This window comes from Sceloporus occidentalis, unplaced genomic scaffold (genome assembly GCF_023333645.1).
Source record: "Sceloporus occidentalis isolate IW3139 unplaced genomic scaffold, rSceOcc1.0.p SCAF_5, whole genome shotgun sequence".
NCBI lineage: Eukaryota > Metazoa > Chordata > Lepidosauria > Squamata > Phrynosomatidae > Sceloporus > Sceloporus occidentalis.
Genome location: NW_028316985.1, coordinates 147,439,085 through 147,460,476, shown reverse-complemented (window position 1 = coordinate 147,460,476; position 21,392 = coordinate 147,439,085). Strand labels below are relative to the sequence as shown.

Here is a 21,392-nt window from a genome sequence, read left to right as displayed (position 1 = left end):
CCACAGCTGTCGCCGCTGCCACCGCTGTCCCCCTGCCATCCCCCATCACCTCCCTTGTACATATGTAAATATTTAAAGTTTTAGGGGTTTTTTATTGTTAGGTGAAAATGGCACAGGAATGTGTGTAGAGGTTCACTTTAAATTCCAGACTTTCCCCAATTCTAGCAGCGCATGCGTACATGTTGCTCTAGGGTTAGGGTTAGGGTTAGGGTTACGAGCATTAAAATAGAGTGCAGCTGTGCTGCAGCTTCCACATCTGCATGGCATCTGATGCTCTAATTAGAGCCTTGGTGCAAACTGCGCATGTTCCAGGACCCCGACTCATTATGCGACGCAGCAGACACGGAGCTTTTAAATGGGCAACTTAAATTAGCGGCGTAACAATTCTGGCGTACCGGTGCAGCAGCTTATAGACAGAGCTGCGCAGTTGGGCAGTATATAGAAAAGAAGCGGGGAAAAGCAGCACCTTTTTAATGCCGCTTCTTCCCGCTTGGGGCATGCGGGCGGCATGTTCATGGCGGCATTCAGGTAAGGGCCGTCTGAAGGCTATACCTTCATGACGTCATGAACACACCCCTTTTTGCCCGTCTGTATCCCGCCAATGTTTCAAAACCTCACAGTTTATGGGCTCAGTAAAACATTGTTTAAATTCAGTGTTCATATTAATTTCCAACTATAGCACACACCTGCCTTTCCCTTGAGATTATTTTTATGAACTTTTTCTAAAGATATATCTTAGGCAGGGAATGAAGAGCATTCACAGGAATTAGTATAAGAAACCTCCCAGTGCCTTAGGATAGGTCCACTATAAGGATAATAGCAGATTGATTCTGGCTCATATATAACCAAAGTACTCGATATCAAAGGAGTATTATCATCTACATCAAAAACTTGTATCAGTTTTTCAAGTGCTACTATAATGGCATCTCTCCCAAAGCCTTATCACATGAGAAGAGCAAGCTGAAATGGAGAAGGAGAGTAACGGCTTCCTCTGTGCCTCTCAGCATGCTATTGTAGCACTTCTGTTCTCTTCCTGAAGGAGGCATCATAGAAATGTGCCTTTTGTCGAATTGATTTTTCCTGTGCAACTTAAGACACACTTTTACAATAGTCTCCCTCAGAAAGAAAATAGGAGTGCCATTATTGCATGTGGAGAGGCACAGAAGAAGTGGCTACTCCCCCGCTACATTTCAGCTTACTTTTCTCATACGGTAAGGCTCCAAGCATGCTCCAAGGATGCAAGCACTGAGAGAATTCCCCACTGCAAGTCCATCAAGACACAGAATGATCGTTCACCATTTACATAAATGTCAATGGGTCTATTCTACCTAAGATTAACAACTAGATTTTAGCCCTTATAGTCAAATATTCTTTATAGTTAAATAATATTTGTACAGTCAACTTGTACATTAAAATATATTGAACTAGACAAAAGCTGCGTATTTCCAGCATGTTACAAAAGTTGATCCCATCTAGGTACACAGACCAACGTTTCATATACATCTTTCTTTATATTTCAAATAGATGCATGGTGTATAGTTTCTTACAGTTGTTTGACAACCATCTAGGCTCTTCAATGGGAAAACAGAGTTCATAGTCGAAGAATAAATTTCATCTTCTGTTGGCAATTACTTAATTTTCTTAGGTGCACAATGTGAATTCATAATGAAGGCATCAGTAAATGGCGAAATAGAAAGGTGGAAAACAAATTGTGATGGAAGCATGGACAGGGACACTGCAAGTCCTAAGTAGATAAGATATGATATGCTGAAGAAAATGACTTTACACTATAGCATCTGTTAACAAAATAATCACTTTCAGGCTAGCTGTAAGAGCATATAAAGGGTGACAGGAATCCATTGCAAAATGTACTATTGTAGGAAGTTGGTAAAGATCATTATTTTTTTTTTTCAGCTATGTTATTCCTTAAGATTTTTGTAAGCCAAACTAAATTTGTGGGCCCTTGGCACAGTGCCTGACAAAGAACAGCTGGTAAATAGTCAGATTCTGGTCATGCCTTTCAGTGAGATCTAGAATAGCCCAAGAGACAATGTAATAGACAGGCGTAATCATATTTCTTTGTCCTAATATACTAGGGGGAAGCTGAGTCAGCAAGAATTGTGGGTGTGCTGCAACTGAGCATTCAAAATGCCAAAAGAACTAAATTACCCTCTGTATGAACTCCTGTTCCATTATTATGGACTCTCCTGAAAATCCGATGAGCAAAATTATTCTTGCTGGTATTAATGTCATAAAACCCCATTTTGTTCTCATGTGCCTAAATAAACCTTGTATCAGAGACACCAAATCCAATGTTAGTCTCAACTACAGTCCAAATCAACAAAACAGGTATTATTGGGCAATAGCAGGACACAGTCATTTCCAATGAGTGAATTTTAGTTGAGACTCATCTTGGATTCAGCTATAAACTCCCTGTAAGCAACTTTCCCAGAAATTGAACCCTGGGTAAAAACTGGAACCCTTGAAACTTTTTACCATTCAGAAGTAAATTGCACATGTTTTCTCATATGCAAAGAAATAAAACATTAACTTGATAAACCTCAAGTAAACATCTAAGAAAGAAGGGTTCAAATATTCTGCCATGAACAGATTATACAATTTAAGAATGAAGGAGAACCTTGCGCACCTTTTCTTCTACAAGAATCTACTAGCAACAACATTTCTATTATACTTCTGCAAGGCAGGTCACTGTATTATGCGCTATATTTTCTGTGAAATAATAGCTACAGAGTCTGAGTAATGTGAATGACAAAGTTCACACAGCATCTCATGGCCTTCTTTCTGGGCAATCTCAGGAATGAATCATAAATCACCCTTCTTAAGTGAGTCATGCTTATTTCAATGAAAAATCCAGCATTTGTTTGAGCATCATTTATCAGTATTTATAGCAAGGTTTCATTACAAGTTCTACTGTGTTCAGATCAGTTGGAAGCTTGCCAGCCTTTTTTTGTGCCTGTTATGTTGTGGCTTTGTAGTTTGACATAAAGAGAAAGGAAAGGATAAAGGTGTGATTTAATATTACCACACACAGTCTCTCTTTTATAACTATGTCTGTGTGGTCAGCCACCTGGGCAGTCTGCACAATCCTCCTAGCTTTAATAGTAGCTTTGTTAAAAACTGAAGCCCAAAGGCAGAGGTGGGAAGCATTATGCTAGGAAAAACAGGCATTGCACAGAATTGACAGATATTGCAAGGGTACTTTTAAAAACTAATTTGCTACAGTCACCTTTCCCAGAACCCCCTTCAATAGTCAGTTAAAGTTAAGTCACTATTTTTAAAAGTAACCATTTGCCTTTGATATTACATTGGGCACCTTGTTTTTAAAAAATCAGAATGCTATAAGCCACTACCTATGATACAGAAAAAATCTGAGCCATTAGATCACATACACATACACACCCTGTGTGACTACAAAAGTAACAGAAAACTCAGCTATTTTGTACAACAAAAGGATTTATTCCTCATTACATTACAGTCATAATGTAACTTGCTGTAGTAATTTCAAATATGAAATTAGTCTCCAGGCTCTCAGAATTACGCATAGGATGGCCATGGAAACTCAGAAGGATGGGATGCATGTGAAATGACATATGATGGGAATATTTTCTATATTACATTTTTCAGTCTAGTCTTACAATCCATTATCGTATATTACAGGAGAAATAAAAGCAATACTGATTTTCAATAAGCATCCAACACTGCAACAGGGCAGAATACAAACAATCCACATATAAATCACTTAGAAAGCTCAGTCAATAAAGCCAAGGAAAATACAGTTATGGTGTCAAAATGCAGACATTCTTGCTTTATAAAGCCAGCCATTCACTGTCACAAATCACCTATTACCTTTGGAAGAAAGGACCAACTTTCAATGCAGTGTTACCAGATCTGGCCCAGGACATTTTCTGCCACAGGCTAGAGGAGAGCCAACCATCACAGCCCATAGAAATCAAGGTGCTTAACACCCAAAACCAACCAAGTTGGTAAACAAGGCAAAACAAGGCAAAAATTCTCAGAAGTACCCTTCCCATTTCTGACAGTAAAAATAAGAATTGCAAAGTAAATTCTGTACATAATAATTTGCTGCCCTTATATCTAAAATCTGCTACCTGAGGCACTCGTCATACTTTATTTAATGCTAGGACTGGCCTGAGGATCAGTGGGAAGAGAAAGGAGAGGCCCCAGGGTTGTTTTGAAATTTAAACTTTTTTAAAAAAAATTAAAAATTAATTTTTTATTTCAAAATTTTCTTTAAAAACATCACTTTTTACCAACATTTTACTTTAACCAGATGAAATTTTGTACATGTAAATACATTTAGACTGTGTGCATGATACTGTAATTTAAAAGTATAATTTTAATTTTGCTAGTTGTTTATGTCACAACTATTACCTTTCCATTCAGTAACATACAGGAATTACGATTTATGAGTAACATTAGTACAAAAAACAATACTACGGATTTTATATGAGGTGATATGGAAGGTGGTATGTGACACCAGGTGATGCTAACCTGAGTTGACACCACTGAGAAGAAAGAATCTTTTTCACAGTTTCCACAAATTACCTGACCATTTATTTAATTACAGTTATTTACCACCCAAATGGAATATGAATCACTTCATCACTGCATTTCTTAGGGAAATTAAGACCCATGACATTTAAAATATAGCACTGCATGTCTCATTATAATAACTCCTAAGATGCTATATGAGCTGGCACTCACTCTAAAATATTTGGGGGAGGTGCGCCTTTCAGTCCCATAGCCTTCACGTGTACAAAGGGACAGCAGGGAGGCAGTGAGGGAAAAAGAGAGTGGTGGTGAGCCTTCAATTAAAATATTGGTAGGCAAGAAAGACAAGGGGAACCAGCAACCTTTAGGAGCATGGTGGGGATGAGGGTTGCATGAAACTTCTTTTCAGGGTCCCTTAAAACCACCATGAAGCCTTACTTCATGTGGTGGTACCTCCCGCTCTTCATCCGCCTGTATGAGCAATTCCCATAGCCACCTCTTTCGCTAGTAGTGGTGGGAAACTCTTGTGAGACCTGGGTGCAGGGCGTAATTTCTGTGGCTTGGGACAGCACCATTTTGAGACTGATTCACTGACTGACTAACTGGAAGAAGGAGTTAGAGCATGTGGCAGTCATGAAGAAGCAACAGCAAAAAGGAGCTTTCAAGTCTGAGACCCTGCTTAAACTTTGAATGCTGCAGCCCGCTCTTGCTTTCTTTTATCAGACAGGCTGAGTGAAGAAGTCACCAATCCAGAGCATGTAGCTTCTGTAAACACGCTATACACACATTGGCTGTGCCCTTCTACACCCCAACAAAGATGGATTGAGAGTCCTTCCTCATTGCAGAGAATCTTCTCCCTTTGCACTTAGTCACCTCAGGAGCAGCAATCAGGCAGCTGGCTGAGCAGTGACCAAGATGTTTCTTGCCTGCACTGACCTTTGCAACAAAGCCAGAATGGGTGAGAGGCATCTTTGTCACTCCCCAGCCAGCTTCATGATTGCTGCTCTGATGGTGATGAGGTGCAAAGGGAACAGCAACCAAGCAGCAAGTCATGCAGCAACTGAGTAGCCTCTCACCTGTGCTGGTCTTTACCACAAGACTGGCATAGGCAAAAGACGTCTTGGTCACTGCTCAGCCAGTTGCTTCCAAGGTGACTGGGTGCAAAAGTAGCAGCAATCCAGATTGGATGTTTGAAACGCCTCTCACCCATTCTGGCTTTGTTGCAAAGGTCAGTGCAGGCAAGAAACATCTTGGTCACTGCTCAGCCAGCTGCATGATTGCTGCTCCTGAAGTGACTAAGTAGAACAGTAGACTTAATAGCAGGAAAGAGCCATTGGAGGGGGGGGCACTAAGGGAAATGATCTGTAGAGAACTGTCTTTCTCTAAAATCATTAGAGGTCCCAGCATTGGTGTCCCAGGAGTTCCAGATGCTAGCTTTTACCTGTATCCTCTGGGCAGAGGCAATAAGTTCTTTCTTTCTCCTTCTCTTTCTCTCCCTCTCTCTTCTTTGGCAGTTTTTAGCATGCCTTGTACTTGTGTCATCCTGGCTTGCCTTACTATAATTACTCCTTCACATGTGCCATTCAGTGTCTCTCCTAACAGCAGTATGGCTTGCACTCAAAGGGCTTCCTAAAGGAGACTCTCATTTCACTGAACGTCTGACTTCCTTGGCGCAGCCACTCATTCAGTCCCCATGGCAACAATTTGCTGCTCACTCCTATCTCTTGCTGCAGGTGTCATTATTTTGGGAGAACTCCACCCTGCTGTCACGCTGATTCTTTCTTTTTAATTACAGTATAAAATCCCAGCTTATCTCAAAGCTTTTCCCATTAAATTAATCACGATGAGATCCCTTTCCAAATTATGCACTCATTGTGGTCAAATTAGAGACACTTAGAAAAATATTTATAATGGAAATTCCTCCCCCATTTCCCAGTCCTCCTCACATCATCAATTCTGTCTCAGGGACCTTTGCAATTTTTAGACATCTGTTTTACTATTATCTCCCCATGAAATATTTTCACATTAACCTCTAAAACTCATAACCTTAATTCATTTTCCCACTTAGAGCTTTCGATGTTAAAATAATGAAGAGAGAGAAAAAATGTGGCCAATATCAGTTGTATTTCCACTTAGCTGAAAAGTGCAATGGCAAATAACTTGTTTGTTTGTACATTTGGGGAGATGGAAGTTCAATCCAACTGAAAGAAATACCAGATGAGTGCATTTTCTTGTATAATGAGGGAGGTCTTGCATGACTTCACACCTTTGTGATGTTTTAATTTCCTTTCTACTATCCAGTCTGCCTGTTTCTTCTTTTATATAAAAGAAACCGATATTATTTTGGCATTTTACTAGCACTCAGGCTTTTATTATAATTGTGCAATATGTGCAAAAGCTGAGAAGAAAAATTTGTGGATTCATCCTTTTCCTGACTCTTTGCACCAAAATTATGCATTTGCACCTGCACTGTTCTTATATCAATATCAAAGAAACATACTTAGGTTCAGAATTCACTGAGCTATAGTCCTAAAAATCTGTTTTTAATTCCATTTTCCCTGTTTTCTTTTCTGCAGCACTGCCACTGAGTCAAGACAGCCAGGGGTTGCAATAATAGGACACAGAGAATGAAAGGGTTTCAGACATGTACTCTGATATCAAAAAAGGAAGCCACAGACAGACTTTGGAACATTTGTGCAATATTGTTTCCCATGGTGGAGCCCTTAAAGAGGTCAAATCCTGGCAAATGTGCATGTTCTCTCTATGACCCAGGACCTGAATCCATTAATATTTCAGACCTCACTAGATTCAGTTACAGTCAGCTTTTTCATATCCAGGTCCATGCCTGTATCAAGTCTCTACCAATTACAGAGACTGCGGTTTGGAGTTTAAATGCAGGGAGAAAAGAGGGGAGAGAAAGCCAGAGGACAGGCTGAAGCACTTGTCAAGTCTCCCACTTGCTATTTAAAAAGTGGGTGATAAGGAGTATCAAAGGTCACCAAAAGGGCTCAGTAGCCACAATCCAAAATTAACATTGTTGGTCTCATGTTCAGAACTGTGATTAGTGTCACAGGCAATATTTTAATAAGATACTGGCATAAGGAACCCAAGCACCATAGATCCTGGAAGACTGTCTTGCCCAGAAGCACCTGAGGCTGCAGAGTCACAGAAAATGAAGCTGAAGCTCAGAGGGCTAGGTATTCTAGAGTATGTAAGTTGGTTGCAGGCTGCCCTACAAAAAGCCAAGCTTCTTTCAATGAGTCATTATTGATCTGATTTATTGGTGGTCTCCGCATCAGTGGGTGGTAAATCTGCTGGGTTTTAGTATAAATTTACAGTGAACTATCAAGGTGCTGAACTCCATCCCACAAATAGCTTCAGGACCTTGGATGGGTCCTATGAAATTCAGACTAAGGGACTGTACAAGCAGCCCTGAAGAGGTGGCCTCCAGCCGCTCCTTCTTTAGCCAGATCAGGGCCACATCAACATCATGCTGCAGCCCAGGTTTGGGCTTCAAGGGCGCAAAAATGTACTGCAAAAAGCAGCTCCTTTTTGCATCCTCAAAAGGGTGCTATAGCCACAGCAGCACAACTATATGGCGCTCCTTCAGCACTGTGTCATCTGGACACAGCGCCGAAGACACACCATGATGCTGCGTACCATCTGGAGTAGTGCGCGGTGTCAAGGCACCCTGGGGGGCGGAGTTGGGGGGCATCAGCAGGACCCTAAGCCCCGACTCGACCCCCAGGCCGACCTTTCAGGCTAGTCTGTACAGGGCTTACGCCCAGAAGGCATATGAGGGGATCCACCAGCTGCTGCCATAGGAACCACTATGCATTTGGACACCCATATGAATCTCATACTGATTGCTTCTACACCCCATCCACCTCTCTACCATGTTTAGTTTGGACTGTTAATAGGATAATATCCAGCAGAATAATGTTAAATTCTGCAGCTGGTTTCCAGTTGCCAGTTCTCAACATAGCTTTTTCAGTCTTACATGTTCTTGGTCTCTCTTATCCTGGATCAAGAGTAGAGGGTATTGGTTTTCTCTTGATTGCACTATCATGAGAACAGTCCAGAAGAGGGAACTACAGGTATTTCTCACCTAGCAAGAAACTATCTTTGGAGACTGAGGAATGAAACTTCTGAATCTGCCAGAACTGTAAATTCACATCTAATAAATTTACCAAATCTCCAATGCTCATAAAGAAATCCAGTGACACCTTCGATACTAATGGGGAGAAGGAGGATAAATTTCTGGCATAAGTTTTCATGAAGTAGAGTCTACATCTGATTACATGAAGTTTATACTAGAAATTTATTTTTTGCCCAGTTAGTGTCAAAGGTGCTACTGGATTCCTCTATGTGTTTTAATGCTAAAACACAAGTATCTCTTTGAATATTTTTCATAATGTAACTATAATGGTAACTAACTACTTTGGAGAGCATGGTAGCCATGTTGTTGTTGTGTACCTTCAAGTCATTTCTGACAGGGTGTTTCTTAGCAAGAATTGTGGAGGGACTTTTGCCTTCCTCTTAGGCTGAGAAAGTATCACTTGATGAAGATCACCCAGTGTGTTTCTATGACTAAGCAGATATTAAAACCCTAGTATTCTTGTTCAACTCTCAAACCATTACACCATGCTGGTTCACAGATGCATTCATACACTCACATATTCTATAATGTTACATCACTAGGAGATATCTTTGTATAGCACAGTGTAAAACTTACGTCATTATATAAATAAACTTTAATAATAATAATAATCTTCAAAAACAATTGATTCTTAGATCATCTTTAAAGAGAATTTACGTTTCAGCCTGCATTAAACTGGTTCTCAAGCATAACAGATCATATGATTTACACTTTCAATGTCCTCAATGCAGAAGGGATCCCCCCTCCCCCCGTGTATCCTCTGCTTTATCATGTTTCTGCTAAAATTGGGTACTTACTGATTCCCACAGCTGTAATCAATTTAACTGCAAGGTCTGGGATTTCACACTGCATAAAAAATGGTTCCAGCAGATAGCGTCCAAATGCCAATGATATTACTGCTGTGGCTGCAGGACTACAGTATTGAAAGAAAGAGACAAAGAAAAACTGATCACTTTACAATACATGCCCACATGTTTTACTGCATGTAAAAAAACGGTTATGTTGAATTATCCATTCGCCTTTGCGTGCTCAAACACACACATACAAGCTATTCAGATAATTTCTACTTTGGATAAGCTAGCAAATTAACCAGTTGACAAAACAATCTGCAGTTTAATACACTGTGTTAAAGACTTGTCAAGTTCTCACTTCTACTAATGCCCAAGTGCTATGAGACTGCAGCTGTTTAGGACCATGCTCTTAACAAATCAGCCATATTAGGCAATAGAGATATATAATATCCTCTGCAATTGTTTGTTCCAGTTTCACTATTTGCCTGGTGCTGGATATCTATCAATTAGCACAAAATAATCATGGACAACTGAAGCTATCATTCTACTTCACAAATATCCTGCTAGAATAATTCCTCTGTTCTCTAATTTTCCATTTGTTTCTTGTCCATTCTTTCCAGTCACAGTTGCACATTTGATCAGGAATGTATGAGGATAGATAATAATAATTATTATCTTTATTATAGGGCAGCAGTGAGCAATTTTTGAATTTCACATTCCAGTAGGACTCTTGATCTTATAGGATTGCAGCCCTATAATCTCTAACCATTCTGCCTATGGCTGATATGAACCCCAGTCAAACAACAACTGAGGAACCACAGATTAATCACACCTGTTACAGAAGATACCTGTTACAGGAAAAATGTGACACATAGCATGTTCATCCTAGAATTATTGTCAGCATGTTCACATGAGGATCACATATTGTTCTTAATACTGCTTTATAAAGAACAATTGATTCAGTAATATTATAATCCCAAACAATGGGCAAATGCATTTTATTGTAATGTCTAAACGTCTAAATTCACTAATTATATATTTATTTATATATATATATATATATATATATAGAGAGAGAGAGAGAGAGAGAGAGAGAGAGAGAGAGAGAGAGAGAGAGAGAGAGAGAATTAGCCAGTAAATTAAAACAATGTACCATAATGAAGCATAAGTAGTTTTGAAAACTTTGATTTGTGTTAACTATGGTTAGAAATGATGTCTGAACTATCAAATCACAATTTAAACTATTCCTTCAGTTCAGTTATGAAATAGTGACAGAAGCCATGAACAAGTGGGGAAAGAAGCTTTAAACTGCTTTTTGTTTGATGGAAGATCAAGCCATCATTGAGGTTCTATAAACCACAAACCATTGTTTGGCACGGAGCCTTTTATTATTTGCATCCTTATTGGCATACAGCTTCTCCATATTTTTCTGGTGGCTCACGCTTTCAAAAGAATAGTATGCAATATTTAATATGTGCATTTTTGTTATTTAAATTGTAAACAGGTTTACTTATTCTTCAGTTCTGTACCTGTAGCTTTTGATATTAGTAAATAAATTAACCATGACTGTAGATGTTCTGTTCAGGAGATTCACAACACAATGTTGTACATAACCTACTAGCAGGCTTCCTGTTGGCATCTGGGTGGCTAATGTGTGAGCAGAATTCAGGACTAAATAAGCCTTTCATCTGATCCAGCCTGGCTCTTTTTATATTCTTAATTCTCTTCCACCGTGTTCAAGGATATACTCACAGGTAACTTGTGTAGGACTGCATCCCTCATAAAGGAAGAAGCCAAGTGGGAAAGATGAACAAATGGGAAGAAACAACTTGCTGTGATTTTTGAGGATCAAAGGAACCTAGCTTTACATTTAAAATGAGACCTCTGTACCATAATAGAATTTTTTGCTGTTTCAAGCATTGGTCATTGCACTCAATTAACACAAACATTGATCTGGGTGTGCCATATTGCCATCTTCCTACTGTAAATGAGAATTTGGTTCAATCAGGCCATGGTATGAGTGAACCATCTTTGAAGATGATGCAATGTTTTCAGATGAGACAATATGTGTGTGTGCCAAACAGTCAATGCACTTTGTACAGTAGTAATAATTGTTCCATTGGCATTTCCTATACCAGTGGGCTTCTTACCGTTACAGTTTTTTGAGTCTATAGAAGCTGCATTTTGGGGTTATTTCTAATAAACTAATTTCAGTAGCACTCTAGGTTAAAACAAACTGTGCAAAACACAATTACTACCACTTCCATTTTGAGTACCCACACAATCACATTATTTGACAGCTGCAATGGTAGCAAACAGTAAAATTGCAAGATTTAGAAAAACTAAAACAAAATGCCTTTATAATTTCCCTGCTAACACTGGCGGGATACAAACCGCCGCTTTGCGGCGGTCTGCCGCAGCCGCCGGTTAGTCTGCGGGGGAGCCGGAGCCTCCACACGGCGCGGCTCCCGTGCAGACTGAAAAAGAAGCTCCAAAATGGAGCTTCTTCTTGAGTCGCGTTTGCGACGTAGCGAGGCGCCAGGGGCACACTCGCTACGTCACAACGCCTGCGACGCGTACGGACGCTCAGCGTCCGATACGTCAAGATGGCGGCGCCCATGTAGAAGGGGCGCCACCATCTTGTACGTATTGAATACGTACTAGGGTTAGGGCGGTGCGGAAGCACCGCCCCTTCCTAACCCTAGTACGTATCCTATACGTACTAAATGGCGGTATGTATCCCGCCACAGTTTATTCAAATGAACACAACCTCTATATTTAGCAGGAACCTCTTGTACATACTTGTGCTTAATCTCTTTCATTTCTTTATTCAGTCATGGCAATGTTGTGTTGTCAAACAAATAGCTATGGCAGGAATGGGAATTGCGAGGCTTCTCAGAGACTGTCAGACTACAACTTCCACTGATCCTAAGTGTGCTCAAAAGAAGCATTGTAACACACCAAGACTAAAACCTAGCTCTCTCCTTTTCTTAAGCAGGACATTCTTCTATTCACATTTACCATTAATTCTGAAATCACCATTTTACAATGATTGATACTTTGAAGTATCTAAAACCTCATTGAAGAAGCAGACGTTGCATTTTGTGGATGTAGTAGGTGCTCCTGCATAACCATACCAGCTAGGCTTTTTGCTCCATCCACTTTGATTAGCATCTCAGCCAAAGTGATTCCACAACTGTTACTGCTGGAATATACATCACCCAGTTGACTCTGAACTCCATTCTTGCCTGCATCCCACATTCAGTGGTCCCAGCCTCATAAAATCTTGCCAAAACAAAGACAAGTCTATATTTCCTACTTCTGCTTTCAGATTTGCTCTCATGTTGAGGGTCCTTACCAAACAGTATGCACTGAACTCATACTGTTTTGGGTATTTAGTGACCTCTCAACTCTGGCAAATAGCCAATCTTGACTAAACTCAACAAATGTTTGAAAAGAGCAGTGTTGATTACAACATCTGAGACTTGGGGGAGGATGTGATAGCTTGGGGTTATACCCTCCATCTCTCCCTATTTTTCCAGAATAGTCCTGAATAGCTTTTCCAGGATAGTCCTGGTTAATTCACTGCCAACCCACTTTTTCAAACGTCCCAATTTTTCCTATTCCTCCTCCTCCCATTTTATCCCTTTGTCCTCATTTTACTTTGGTTGCTGCCAAATAAATTCAGACTGCAGTAGTAGTTTGCACTCAATTAAAACAACAAGGAAAAGAGGAGGAGGAGGAGGCCCAGTAGGCTCACGTAAAAGCAAACTGCTGCAGATGTCCTAGCCTGTGTGTTCTTCTTCATTAATAACTATTGCCATGTTGCCCACATTCTGATATTACAGTCAGCCCTTGGTATACGTGGGGGATCCGTTCCGGACGCCCCCCCACATGTGCCAAAATCCGCATATGCTCAAGTCTCAGTCTATCCAATGCACGCACGCCACAATTGGACACAAAAGTCCTTCTCCTCCCCTTCTCTTTCCCCCCTCCTTCCTAACTTCCCTCCCTCCCTCCCTCTTTCCCTCCCTGCTTACCTGCTGGGTTGCTGCGCCACCACCTCCGCATACTCGCTGCTGCCGCAGGAAAAGCCAGATGCTGCTCTTGAAGGCCAAGAGGCCTCCAGGCTGCACCCGGCCCTTTCATGGTGGTGGAAGCTTGGCCTCGTCCTCCTCGCCACTACCACCACCGCTGTAGAAGGGCCAGGTGCAGCCTGGATGCCTCTTGGCCTCCAAGAGCACCACCCAGCCTTTTCATGGCGGTGGAGGCGGCGGAGGCCAAAGTCGCGAGGAGGCCAAGCCTTGTCCTCCTCGCTGCTGCTGCCACTGCAAAACAACCAGGTGGTGCTCTTGAAGGCCAAGAGGCCTCCAGGCTGCACCCAGCCCTTCTACAGTGGCGGTGGTGGCGGTGAAGAGGATGAGGCCAAGCTTCGTCCTCCTCGCCGCTGCCACCGCCACCACCATGAAAGGGCCAGGTGCAGCCTGGAGGCCTCTTGGTCTCCAAGAGCGGCACCCGGCTTTTCCCGCGGCAGCAAGAACGCGGAGGCAGCAGTGGTGTGGCGACCCAGCAGGTAAGCAGGGAGGGAAAGAGAGAGGGAGGGAAGATAGGTAGTTAGGAGGGTGGGTGAGAGGGAGGAAGGGAGGAAAGTTAGGAAGGAGGAAGGAAAGAGGAGGGGAGGGGAGGGACTTTTGTTCCCAATGCCGGTGCACATGCACACGCGCCGCCATTGGGAACAACTTCCGGGTTTGCCATGCTCATATGCTCAAATCCACGCATGACAAATCCGCAGATAAGGAGGGCCGACTGTAATTGGCCACACACATCCTGATTTTCCTCTGTGAAATTTTGGAGGACATGTCACTGGGGAGCCCCAAAACTGAGGCTGCCACAGTATGAAACTGAAAATGTGTCTGTAAGCCAATTTAGAGTGTGGAATTTGGAAGCAGAAGACAGGGGAAACATTAAACACCTCATTTCCTGCCCTTTGCTTCTCTGCTCAGAATTCTAGCCTCAAAAGCAGCTTTTCTTTATGAAAACACAACCAGCACCACAGGTATCTCACACACATTTGCATATCATGTTTCATTATCATCTGAAAATTTGCACTGTATTTTAACAGAAAAGATATAGAAACATAGGAGGGTATAAAACTTATTGAAACAGCACCTATTCATTGATAGCAGCTACCAGAAACATATAGTTTCAGCAAAGATGATGCTTGACTTAGCTACAGGTCTGAACAAGCATAACTCCCAAGTCATGCACTAGTTTTAATGATTCAAAAATGGTCTGCCTTTATTTGCTTCATGTGCTGGGTGTGGGCTGGGTAAGCATTTGCTAATTAGTTCAGTGCTCTTGTGAGATTGCCAGAAGAATGATGTTTTTGAAACAAACACCAAGCTCATAGTGACTCTGCATTGTTGTATTTAATAAAATCCTTTGTTGTTGGGTACAACTTGTTACGTAGGTGTATGTAGCAATAGAAATGAGCTGTCTAGAATAAAAGAAAAGAGGAAATGAAAAGGAATGTTTGTTTCACTGGGCTAAGTTACGTTCAGTAAATGACACCACAAATGCAAAACTAGGTAAATAGATCAAGAGGCCAAACTACCTAGCGATAAACTGATTAGCCAATCACTCAAACTGTGTTTGTTTGCTGTGATAGGAAACCTGTTTAAGAGACCCACAACAAAGTGTCTACCAATTAATCCACATAGCCATCATACTATCTATTATTATAACAAACAAGCTGTACAATTGTGGATTTACAGTGGTATGAACGGGTAGCTGAATGGAAGTGTTCAGTAGCACTGAACCAGTTTAGCAAGCTGTGCTACCTTTACACATAGAGGGGAAAAATGTTAGAGAAAGTGTAATGTTTTCTGAATATGAAAGAACACAGTTCCACTTTCATATACATTTTACTAGACAATAGCTATTAGAATGTTATTAATTTTTTTCTGGACAACAGGGACACTTTCATACTACTCAGTTATAGCACTATGATTCTGTTTTAACTGCCATGACTACATCTCATGGAATCCTGGGGTTTGTAAGTTTGTTGAGGCTCTAGAGCTCTCTGGCTGACATACTGACACTTTACAACATAACTGACATTTAACTGATATTTAACTCTTTACAACCTCTTTGTTGTTGTACCTTCAAGTCATTTACAAGTTATGGTAACCCTAAGGCAAATTTATCATGAGTTTCTCTAGACTTGGCAGGATTTGTTGAGAGGTGGGGGTTGCCTTTGCCTTCCTCTGCAGTTGGGAGAGTGTAACTTGCTGAAGATCACTCAGTGGGTTTTCATGGCTAAATGGGAATTCAAACCCTGGTCTCCAGAGACATAGTCCAATGCTACAGGAAAAGAGATTCCACTTCTACATTAGGAGGAACATTCTGACAGTAAGGGCTGTTCAACAGTGGAACACGCTCCCTCGGAGGGTGGTGGAGTCTCCTTCCTTGGAGATCTTTAAACAGAGGCTTGATGGCCATCTGTCAGGGATGCTTTGATTGAGAGTTATTGCATGGCAAGGTGTTGGACTGGATGGCCCTTATGGTCTCTTCCAACTCTACGATTCTATGATTCTATGCTCAAACCACTGCACCACACTGGCTCTTTACAGTTCTTTGCATCTGAGAGTGGGGTTGTTGTTTTGAGCATCTTCAGCATATGAAAGCATGCCACCATAATGTTACTTAAAATGTGGGTGTGTTTATGCACCTTTTCTGATTGTATCTGGAGATTTGCTGAAATATAACTATTATTACAAATAAATAAGCTCCAATACAAAACACCACTCAATGCATTAGTGGTGGACTGCAAAACTGCAAATCTTTGTTCATATCAAATATTTAATTACAAATTGAAAATGTATGGGCATTGTTGATATTTCTTGCAACTAAAACCAAATGAAATCAACCTGCTGAACAATTCTGTATTTTATAATTTCTCTAAGCTTTTACAAAAGTATTACAGATCCAGTTATGTAGCCCAGTAGTGTCTAGATATAAAATCTTGAAAAGCAGAAGGGAAAAACAGAAGTTAAAGAACAGGATGCAATGAACTATGCCTACCCACACCATATTTAAAGCTGTTATTTGACATTCAGAAACATACAAAAAGTAGAACAACAAGAAAAAGAAAGTGTACCGTATGATGAGCAGTTCAACCCAAACTCTTACAAAAGCAGGCAGTGGGCCAAAGGCTTCAAGGATGTATGTATAGTGCCCACCAGACTTCTTGATACTTGTGCCCAGTTCAGCATAACAGAGAGCACCTATGACAATACAGTAAACCATTGGTCAGGAAATAAAGATCAATCACATTTATCTAAAGTGTAATATTCTAAATCACTTTTTCACTGGCTGTCATTTCTTTTAAATGTGAAGAAGTAATAGTAAAACTACCAATGGAAAGGTTTACTGTAGTTTACTGTGGGGTTTGATAGCACTAATAATGTCCATTAATAGTGTAGATTTTCTTAATACAGTTTGTGTCTCCATTATCCAGAATTCTGAAATACAAAGTACTCCAAAAACCAAACAAAATTTCATGGTTGGCTAAGATGGTGTTGCCTTTGCTTTCTGATGGTTCAATGTTCACCCAAAAATTGTTTCATGCACAAAATTATTTACAATATTGTATAAAATTACCTTCAGGCTATGTCTATATGGTGTATTGTTGTTCTTCTGTGCCTTCAAGTCTTTCCAACTTACAGCAACCCTAAGGCAAACCTATCATGGGATTTTCTTGGCAAGATTTGTTCAGAGCAGGTTTGCCATTGCTTTCCCACTGAGGCTGAGAGCATGTGACTTGCCCAAGGTCACCCAGTAGGTTTCATAGCCGAGCTGGGAATCGAACCCTGTTCTCCAGAGTTGTAGTCCAACACTCAAACCACTATGCCACACTGGCTCTCCTATAAGGTGTATACGAAACATAAATGAATTTTGTGTTTAGATTTGGGTCCCATCTCCAAGATATCTCATTATGTATGTATATGCAAATATGGGTATTCCAAAATCCAAAAAAAATTCCACAATCCAAAATACTTCTGGTCCCAAGCATTTCAGATAAAGGAGACTCAACCTGTAATGCAGATTTTCACCAGTTATTGAATGGCCACATTCTTTTTTTATTTAATTTATTTATTAACAAGTCTTATCTAAGGGTCAAACTCCATGTTTAAATAAGGCAGGTCAAGCATTTCCATCTCATGTTATTTTTCTAGGCAACTAACTAATATTGGCCATAGGAGAGTGTCTGAAAGAGGGCAACCAAAATGGTGAAGGGTCTGGAAACCATAAAGCCTTGTGAAGAGAGACTTAGGGACCTGGGAATGTTTAGCCTGGAGAAGAGAAGGTTAAGAGGTAATACGATTGCCCTGTTTAAATATTTGAAAAGATGTCACATTGAGGATAGAGCAAGCTTGTTTTCTGCTGCTCTACAGAATAGGACATGGAGCAATGGATGCAAACTACAGGAAAAGAGATTCCAGCTCAACATTAGGAAGAACTTTCGGAAAGTAAGAGCTGTTTGACAGTGGAACACTCTTCCTCATGGAGTAGTGGAATCTCCTTCTTTAGAGGCTCTTTTTAAAGAGAGGCTGGATGGCCATCTGTCGGGAGTGCTTTGATTGTGAGTTGCTGCATGGTAGGGGGTTGGGCTGGATGGCCCTTGTGGTCTCTTCCAACTCTAGGATTCTATGACTCTAGTATCCACTTTTTTATTAAAGATAATGTCCTAAATTCAATCGCTAATTCCAATCAGGGTAAATCCAGTAAATCAATGGAAATTTGGTAAATCTGCAAAAAGATGCAATGCACACTGAGATTTCTGCACATAAGTGAAAACCTCAAATTAGTTTTACTTCTGTAGTTTTACTTCTGGTCTAAGAGTCTGTTGACTACTTGCTTTTCATTTAAATTTGAGAATTCTGTAACTAAGGGGCTGTACAGATCCTTGCTGGATTGGAGCTGTGGCAACTGCACACCGTGGCCCCAATCTGGCCTTTTTGCAGAGGAAAAAGGAGCCACAAAAAGCGGCTCCTTTTTGTGCAGCAGAAAGGGTGTGCTAGCCACTGGTGTGGCATCTTTTTGCTGCTTCTTTGGCACAGCACATTTAAACGCTGCACTAAAGATGCAGCATAACACCAACCACCATTTGGTCAGGCAGGCAGTGTGGGGACAGCATGGGAGGGTGTATGGGTGGCCAGCATGCAGACACTACATCCCCACTCTGCCCCGAGGCCAGCTCTTTATGCCTGTCTGTTGAGGCCCTGAATCTCTTCTTGCAGAATCTACGAATAATGAAAATAAAAAATGAAACAGTTTTATGATTGTAGAAATCATTTGTAATCCAAGCTGTATAGCCAACATTGGAAGCACTTTTGCAGGCCACATTTTCTAACACAACATATATATTTACATGTTACAAAGATCCTAACTCCTAAATCATTATCTTCACCACTGCACACATCCATGAGGAAGCTCAATTAGAAAATGGCTTAAATATAAACACATTCCACATTCTGTACTATTTATAATGGTATGATTTTGAGAGTGACCCTGAAAATGTACCTGTAGATTATTGTTTGCTTAAGTACTATATGTTCTGCTTCTGATCAAAAGTCATTTTGACTTCATCCACCAGTATGTTTAGCAAGGGTTGGTTAAGCCTGAACTGTGTTCTTTAACTTGCATAGTAGGTTGACACAAGGTAACATACACTTATTTCACTTCCTTATGCCCAAAGTCAATCAAATTCTTTATAGAATCTTTTTAAAAGAATTGTTAAAAAAAATCCAGGGCAACTGTGAACATATGCTGGCTCCCCAGCAGTATAAGCAGATACATATCTAAACAGAAGTAAATCCCATGAAGCCTGATGGGGCTTTTTTCCAGGAAAATAGGTGTGGAATTATATCTTGGGTCCTACTTTGATAGCTTCAAAACCTACTTTGAATGTCAGGGCTCACTGCTAGATACACAGGTATAATAATGGAAATTAGCATTTCTCTAAGCAGTGTGGTCTCTTGGTTAAGGTGTTGTAAATTCCACTGAGCCAATTAAGGTTGCTTGGGGCAGGAAGCAAATTCACTAGACTATATTTGGTTTTTGCAGATAGGCCTACCACACAGGGTTGTTGTGACAACACAGTGGAGACAGAGAAGAGTACTGGGTTCATTAAGGAAAGGTATACACACACACACACACACACACACACACACATCTTAAAATAAATAAGCACAGTCTGGGTACCAATCTTTCCTTTCTGACAAGGATTATTATTGAAAGATTCCAACTCAGGATGTACAAATTCTATATGGATTTGAAAATTCAAAATCAGTTTAATTCCTCCCACATCCACATCACTGCCTTCTTACCAGCAAATAGTTCAGCAGAGATTTACTCCATTGAAAATTATGTCTAGCCAATGGGGAACCAGGCATGTATTTTACAGGTGTTCTTCAGATAAAGTAGTTCATTTCCCTTGCTGCCTACCGTCCATGAAAATGCTTCAACTCATTCACAGCACTCCAACAGAAAACCAATACAAACTGCAGACTTTATGATGTACTAAAGGAGTCTCTTCTCTCTACTTACCTTAGGGAGTTGTAAGGAATAACATTTGGTCTTAAAAGTTCTTATAAAAGTATTCAGCAGAGTTTTGCATGACCAGATGAATGCTTGCCAAGCAGCAAAATATTACCTTCTTTCTCCCATTAAAAAAAAATACTGAAGCACTATTAGTGAGCTCAAACCAGCCTCTTAAATCTCAGTATCACACACCTGCTGAATACCCCAGCAGAACAATTAGGAATTTTCACAAACTTACCAAAGAGTGACAGAATACCACAGACAGTCCAGAGAATCAAAGACAACCCCACACTGCCTGTGTGCTGGAGTATTCCTTTGGGAGAGATGAAGATTCCTGCTCCAATGATAGTGCCAATTATAATGGATATCCCTCTCAGTAAAGTCACTTTCTTCTTCAGCACCACTTTGTCTCCCTGGGCTGCCTTGGTGTGGCAGTCAGAGAGTAACTTGCCATTTGATTGCCCCTGAAGGTAGCTGCTTTTAGAGACTGCCGACACAGGAGACTTCCTAAACATGTTTTGGTGCTGCCCACACACAAAGCAGAGAACTTTGTAAAACTCTCTGACAGCCACTTGAGGTCTTTCTTTCCTCTCTCTTTCCCTTCTCTTTTGTCTAACCAACTACTTTTTAAAACACACACATACACACACTGCCTGTAGCCTTTCAACCCACTTGTGCCAAAAAGTATCAATCTCTTCAGGTGTCTTTTACTTTGGACGGCTTTCTAAACACTGCTCAAGAACACCTGCCCTTTCTCACACTACCTTGGTGCTGCTCTGTCATTGAAAGCCAGATCAGCTTCCGCATGGACTTGTATTTAAGCTCGTCTGTCATACCAAGTTACTCTTGCCGAATGATGATGCAAATTCTCCAGGTTTGCATCAGCCATAAACGCAGGTTCTGGCTCTAGCATTACTCAGCACTCCACCCACCCACCCACCCTTGTCTACGGTAGCAGGATGTTGCACAACTCACTTGAATTCCTCCAGATAGAAGAAAGGGGGAAACAAATATCCCAGCCCATGCTTACTGAGCAAGTTTACTATAATGGCACACTTCCAAACATTTAAAGCATCCCAGTGAGAAACAAAGGTCTGTTTTCAAACACTGTGCTGTGCAGCTTATAAGCCTTGTAATATAAAGAGAAGAAAACAGAGCATAGAAAAGGTGTCATGTTTGGTTTTTATTTCTGACAGCACTCCAAATAAAGAAATTAAATTCCTTCTTCTATAGGGAGGTGGTATGGGTTATATGCATTTGTTTTTTGCTGATAGTTTTCTTTGGACCTAAACCAACATTTTACA

At 40.7% G+C, this 21,392-nt stretch overlaps 1 protein-coding gene across 1 annotated transcript in view; it reads right to left on the bottom strand.

Annotated features, from left to right (window-relative positions):
• SLC7A11 (solute carrier family 7 member 11) overlaps window positions 1-20,853 on the bottom strand; it is a 76,008-nt gene extending 55,155 nt beyond the window's left edge. Inside the window, exons 1-3 of the mRNA XM_089525791.1 lie at window positions 20,327-20,853; window positions 16,643-16,769; window positions 9,490-9,605 (exon numbers count right to left, since the gene is read on the bottom strand). Coding sequence (XP_089381917.1) covers window positions 9,490-9,605; window positions 16,643-16,769; window positions 20,327-20,603 — 520 coding nt within the window. The 5' untranslated portion in view covers window positions 20,604-20,853. The remainder of the gene's footprint in view (window positions 1-9,489; window positions 9,606-16,642; window positions 16,770-20,326) is intronic.
• Between the last annotated feature and the right edge of the window lie 539 nt (window positions 20,854-21,392).